This window comes from Solanum tuberosum, unplaced genomic scaffold, assembly GCF_000226075.1.
Source record: "Solanum tuberosum cultivar DM 1-3 516 R44 unplaced genomic scaffold, SolTub_3.0 scf00036, whole genome shotgun sequence".
NCBI lineage: Eukaryota > Viridiplantae > Streptophyta > Magnoliopsida > Solanales > Solanaceae > Solanum > Solanum tuberosum.
Window position 1 is genome coordinate 1,033,752 of NW_006238960.1, and position 7,185 is coordinate 1,040,936.

At 32.1% G+C, this 7,185-nt stretch overlaps 1 protein-coding gene across 1 annotated transcript; it reads left to right on the plus strand.

Moving 5' to 3' along the window:
* The first annotated feature begins 3,915 nt into the window (after window positions 1-3,915).
* LOC102584474 ((+)-neomenthol dehydrogenase) lies at window positions 3,916-7,185 on the plus strand. The gene is made up of 4 exons (XM_006342260.2): window positions 3,916-4,024; window positions 4,185-4,443; window positions 6,423-6,605; window positions 6,681-7,185. Exons 1-4 carry the CDS (start codon window positions 3,966-3,968, stop codon window positions 7,077-7,079), a joined length of 900 nt encoding a protein of 299 aa, XP_006342322.1. The 5' UTR covers window positions 3,916-3,965; the 3' UTR covers window positions 7,080-7,185.

Sequence of the window (7,185 nt, forward strand, 5' to 3'; positions counted from 1 at the left end):
AATTGCAGAATGCTTCTTGAAGAGTTTTATTTACCCCTTTTGAATGTCATGTCTATCCCCTATTTATAGTTGTAAAGAGTGGACAAGTGTAACACTACGGAAACTAGTAGGCTAAACTAGAGGTTATCATGAGTGTTAGAGTCGTAAATGTAACTCCCCGTACTTAGAAATAAAGGGTTTTGTATTAGAACATCAAGGTACGACCCCCAAGGACCAACCATGGGTCCTTGAGGAGGACCGCTAGAAACAGCCTGAGCAGTGACCTACGGAGGGGTCTCATGCCTCATGGGTCAGGCCACGCCTCGTGAGTGAGGGGTCTTAGGTCAAGCCTACAAATGAGGCTCTCTGAACACCGACCCACGCTTCACCAGCACGGGTCGTGGGTCCAACCACGATCCGTCTGTGAGGGGTCGTAGGTGGTGACCTGTAGACGGTTTTGAGGAATTAGTTAGGGGCACTTAGGGGTTTTCTGGTTTTAGTTAATATTAAGTGTCATCGTTTTACACTAAATTAGACTAACTATATATTGTTTTTAGACCCATAAATTAAGTCATCTTCATCATAATTCCAAAATCCCAAATCAAAAACCAATTCTTCACAAAACAAATTCCCTCTCTACAAGTCCAAGGAAGAAGAAGAAGGAAGTTGGGGTTAGGGTTCAAGGAGCAAGTTTTTCTACTAAAAAATGTTGGATTTCATTGCTAAGGTATGGTAGCTCTTCATCTCCATGGAGCCCCTTCAAAACCCCAATTTCAAAGATAGAAATTCCCCAAAAGCTAGGGTTTGACTCCAAGTCATGGATTCCTTTAAAAAATGATTCTAATGGTTGAATTACTTAAAATTATGATTGAATTGATGATTTATCATGGTTTTTATGTTGAAACCACAAAGAATCCATGAAATCCCCATATTCCCAATTTATGACCTTGTAATGTGGGTGAATTGATGAAAGAAGGATATTATGAGATTATGCTTGTAGTAATTGAGTTATTAGAATCATGTTACTCTCCATGTCTAATGTATTAAATCTACATGTGTTGATTGAATATGATATTTGATCCTTGAAGGACAAAGTATGAGAATTATGCATGATTATGAGATTTATGTATAAGCTTTAAGAACACTTTTACAGTGAAGTGTCTATGATTATGATGTAGTTGTTGGTTTGTGAAAGGTTATTCTCATATACACACTTATGTATGAATAGGATATGATTTGAAAGGTTTTTCTCACAATATGATGATTCTATGTATTGTTGAAAGGTTATTCTCATATACACACTTATGTATGAATAGGATATGATTTGAAAGGTTTTTCTCACAATATGATGATTCTAAGGTTGAAAGGTTGTTCTCATCTATTGAATCTATGAGTTATCTTATGAATTATATTGGATTGAGTGTCAAGACATTCTTCCACGAATATGAACTTAAGTCAAGACTTAATATGTAATCCGCGGGAATTAATGCTTAGCACCGAGTGGATATTGAATATGAGATGGAAGCTTTTACGCTAGTTGAGTCTGGCTTCCCAATGAAAGCTTTTACACTAGTTGATTCCGGCATTCCAAATGGGTTCCTTCTACCTTAGTTGAGTCTGGGTTCCCAAAGTATGTATCTCATGAGATGGAAACCTTCTACCTTAGTTGAGTCTGGGTTTCTTGTAGAAATCTCCTTATCCCATAAACTAAGTTCCCTCATAGGTATTTAGCTAGTGGATCCACCTAAGCTAAGAGTATGGTTCTATCTTAGGCAAGTAGGACACCCCTTTTCGGTGTGGGGTAGACACCGGATTCCATGAAAAGCTCACATGGTCTATGTCGGTTAAGGCTTATTCCCCATTATGACAATAGTATGAACAAGAATATGAATTATGAACTATGGTTACTCAAGAAGCTTTACTTAGTATGGGTGAGATTATGGGATCTTATTCATGCATTGTACAAGTATGCTTTGAGGGTATTTATGATACATTCCTCTTATGGTATGATGATTAATGTAATGAATATGCTTATGACTTATGTTTTCCACTATCTTCAAAATGATGCTTTAACTTAGTAAATTGCATGCATTCAACAAAAATGTCATTTTTAGCATGTTTTCATGGTTTTTATGCATAGCTATCATACTTAGTGCATTTTTGTACTAACCCATGCTTTTCCTACATTTTCCCCAAGTGTAGGGTCTGGTTTTCTAGGTGGTCATCATTGTGGCTAAAGTTTGGATTTGCTTATTCTCCTAGCTTTTTGGTAAGTCCTCATGATTCGAGGACGAATGTTATCTTTGTAGTTCTTTTCTTGTTTTTCCTTTTCGGGTTATGTTGTAAGGGTTGTGACCCTATTTGATTCAAGTATTGTAATAGATGGCTATGTTGAAACAAGTCTAGACTTCCACTTTTCTTTATGAAAATTTTGAACTTGAAATGTGTTTTTACTCTTTATTGTTCTATGTCTATGTTATGATATGCTAAGTGGCTTACATGGTACCTTTCGGGGTTCTATGTGCCTTGTTACATCTAGGGGTACCCTTAGGTCATGTTGCTTGTGATTGCCCCAAGAATGTCATTTTGACACTTGGCACATTGTGATTGGTTCTTGCATTTGACTGGGATTACCACCTCATTTGGACACGTGGCGTCACCTTGTTGGTCTTGGATGCCTAGTCATTGTGACACGTGGCATGGGTTAGGGCTTCAAGGTGAAATGATTCTTGGACTTGAATTTAATAAAAATGGACTTATTTATTTGTAAAGCCCAAATTAATCATCCAACCCAAATAAACATGAATTTAATCCAAAATTCGTATGAGTTAAATCTAATAAAATTTGTGTCTCTACAAGGATCTTTATCAAATTTTTATAACTTCTCCTAATTTCTATCCCACTAGGAGTTGAACATCCCCTATATTGCTCATCTATAATAGACCTCACGTTTCCCCATCTATAAGCATCAATTTAGAGGGTTTGTAAATCATCTAATCTTCTTCATGGCTAAGAAAAATTAATGCTCAGGTAAAAAAAAATTCTGTGATATCACCCACTTCCCTTTGTTTTGTTTTTTTGTAGGCTAAAGAAAGAATATTTGTACTTTGCAGAGGCTACACAATAAAAAAAAATTGTTGTTGTTGTAATACAATAATATGGTCTTGGTGTGTTAAGTGATGTGTTTAACGTTCCCGTGTTAAGATCATAAATTTGTGATTTTAGGAGATATCGAATACTTGAGCATAAGGTGTTAAGGGCTGTGTATAATGTCTCCGCCTTGAGATCACTAATTTGAGGCATTATGAAATTCCAAATACTTAAGCATAAGGTGTAATGCGATAAATTTTATCCATCTTAAGGCAAGAAAATTTTATTAGTTAGATGCATTATAACATTTTTATTGACTAAATAAATAAAATGATAAACCAATTTTATACTATATAATTATATATAGAGAGAAAAAGATCATAAAACTGTCCTCTCTTGTCTCTCTATTCCTATTACTTTTTAGTATTTATTTGCTTATAGATGCAAGGCTTATTTGTTTTATACACTTCCATTATAATAAATATATAAGACACATACAATGCATGTTAAGAAAAAATATTACTACCATATATGTTTTGATTTGACATAGTCAAGATGTAGTTGATGATGAGAATAAGTACAAGGGAGAAGAAAATAATTGAAAATTGTAAAAGGGTAATAAATGATGCAGCAATGATATTGAGAACTTTATAAGAATTTGGAAAGCACGTGCAGTGTAGAGGCTATTTGCCTAACTACTAGGAATTTGGACCATGCTATAGTGCGACTTTCAAGGCTTAAACACTTTATTATCGTCCTCGTGTATTTGTTTACTCATTCCACGTTGTGTCATACATATTCAAATAAAATAAGGAATCTTTTCATATGTATGTACACACATAAATGATTATAGTATAAATATAATATACAATTAGCTACTCTCTCCACCTAATTCAATGGCATCAAGACATGAATCACAACTCTCTTCTTCATCTTTCCCCCTTCCCAAAACAAGGTAATTACTTATAACAATACTCTCATTTTTCGATTTTTAGCGGTAATTACATTTTAATGTTGTTTGTAATGTCACTAAAGCCTCTAGCGACATTAAATATTTATTGACGTTTTTTGTTGTAGTTGTGGAATTAATTTAGATGTGGTTTTGGAAAATGTAGATGGTGGTCGAAAGAGACAGTGGCAATAGTGACAGGTGGAAACAAAGGCATAGGTTTTGCTTTTGTGAAAAGAATGGCTGAGTTGGGATTAACAGTCATATTAACTGCTAGAGACAATGCAAGAGGAATAGAGGCAGTTGAGTCTCTAAAGAAATTAGGGTTGCATCTCTATTATCACCAGCTTGATGTTTCAGATATTTCATCCATTAAACAATTTACTTCATGGTTCACCAACAATTTCACTGCATTAGATATATTGGTCAGCTTCCTCTATCATCTTTGTTTTTCCTTGTTTTTATATAATTTTTTTGATTTCTTCCGTATTAAAATCTGATTAAATTTAAATTTACATTAAAAAAAAGTCTCACATTAGGTTGCCCTAACAAAGTTAGGACGACTCCATAACTCGAGACACTATATCATTAATTAATTAAGTAGTTAAAAATATAAAATACTCATCATTGTTCTCATTAATTTTCCTTTTTCTTTGTTAATCAAAAATGGAGTACTATACATGTCTATATATGAAAATTGAAAGTTGAGCTCACTGTTGGTCATAGATTATGAAGTTAAAATTTGGAAAAAAAAAATGAATTTTTAAAAATTGTGTTTGAATATGTATTTTATTTGAATTTAAAAAAAAAATATTGAGTGAAAATCCGAAAAATTAATCTAAATAAATTTTTGAGAATTTAAAAAAAATTTAAAGATCAGATTTTGTGTTATTATATATTATATATGATATTTTGTACTTTTAGCTCCTATCGATATAACTAATGTTACGCTATATCTTATTATAAGAAAAGGGTCAAAATTGCTTTTGAATCATGCGAAATAGATTATTTATATTCTCCGTTATATTTTGAGATTTAAAAAAATCTCCATCGTTATCCCAAGAGACCATAAATATCCTCGATGGAGTATTTTTTTATCACAAAATGTAATAGAAAGTATGAATGATCTAATTTTGCATAGTTCAAGGGAAATTTTGAATTTTTTCCGTATAAATTAAGTAAGCTCATGTAAGTTGTATAAGCCGAATAGTCCTTTTGTTTTATCGATTTTTAAAAAAAATCTAGCACTATCTTTTCTCTCTTTTATTTCCAAACGTTATATAGATTTTAGAGTTTTTATTGTCAATATAAACAATAATTTAAAATTGATTTTTATAAAGAATAATTTAAAATTGAGTATCGATTGTTAATCTTGAAATATTGATATCAACAAGTTATTCTGATTAATTTGTTTTATTGTTTTATAGGTAGGTAAGTCCATAATATAGATTAAAAGGTAGAAGAACATCAAATAAGAATAAAAAGAGATAAAATTAAAGTTGATAATTTGAAGGTTTAATGGATAATTGAGATAAAAGGAGAAGAATGTGTATAACTATAAGTTGAGGGAGATTTTTAAAGAGAAGAATCAATTAATTTTTATTTTGTTACTTCCTCCGTTCTATTTTATATGTCACCTTTCTACTTTGCATTTGCATTAAGAAATGATGTAACTTTACCGTTCTACCATTATTTAATGTTTTCTTAAGTCAACTTTATTAATAAATGATAAGATTAATTAACTATTCTATTAAGGGTATAATAGGTAAAATATGATAATTTATACATAAATTTCATAAAATAACAAATATTGTGGTCCAATTATTTATAGAAAGATATGACATATCAAATGAGACGAAGGGAGTAGTAATTTAAAATATCACATGGGTTCAAGTAATGACACAGACACGTCATCTCTTGGGTTGATTTGTGAATAGTCTTGCCCATTGTGAATTATGTGTGTTGTTAATAGGGTTGGGAAATTTTATTAGACTCAACAAGACGTGTTCAATTTGAATTAAGATTCTATAAGGTATGATCAATTCTAATTAGAATTTTTGGAGGCTACTCAACCCTAAATTCTAGTTCATGCTTATATAAATGGTACTATATTCCTTTGAAAAGTCATCTTGAATATCTCAAAATATCTCATACACTCTAAGTTATTTTTAAAGATCAACATTTCGAATATTCCGCAAATTCATGGAATATTCATATAGAGGCCAAATCTAAATCATTCTAGTTTGAGAAATACGTCACTAACGACCCTCGAATCATGGATAAATTTTATGAAAATAGAATCAAGAGAGGAACAGAATTATACCCGCACTATTTTGATGAATAAAATTATATTTCTTCATATATTTTTGTGATTGTAATTTTAAAAATGTGAGTGAGTTGTCAGGTAAATAATGCAGCTGTATCATTCAACGATATCGAGGAGAACTCAGTGGAGCATGCAGAGACAGTAATATGCACAAATTTTTATGGTCCCAAACGACTCATACAACAACTCTGGCCCACCTTTCGTTGCTCTTCCACTGTCACTCGAATTCTTAATATTAGCTCCAGACTTGGACTTCTTAGTGTAAGTACATTAGTATTTGTTCTCTGTGTTTGTATTATTATTATTATTATTATTATTAATTAATTTATATTGCAGAAGCTGAGAAATGAAGAACTAAAAAGTATGCTATTGGATGAAGAAAACCTATCTGAAAAACAAATTGAAGGATTAGTGAAGTTATTTTTAGAAGATGTTAAAAATGGGACATGGAAAAGCAAAGGTTGGCCAAAATTATGGACTGATTATGCTGTATCAAAGCTTGCATTAAATGCATACTCTGAAGTGTTGGCTAGAAAGTATAAAGGAAAGGGTATAAGTGTCAATTGTTATTGTCCTGGATTTACACAGACTTCTATGACTGGTGGTAAAGGGAAGTACACACCACAAGATACAGCTGAGATAGGAGTAACATTGACTTTGCTACCACCACAACATCTTCCAACAGGAATGTTTTATCTAGGCTCTAATCCTCCAAACATTTACTCCAAGCTTTAACACCATCATGTCATCATTGTATCCAAACCTCTCCACATTACAAATGTCTTTGCCATCTAACTTTTTGTATTAGTAATAATTATTTATTCATTTTGGGTTCTCATTT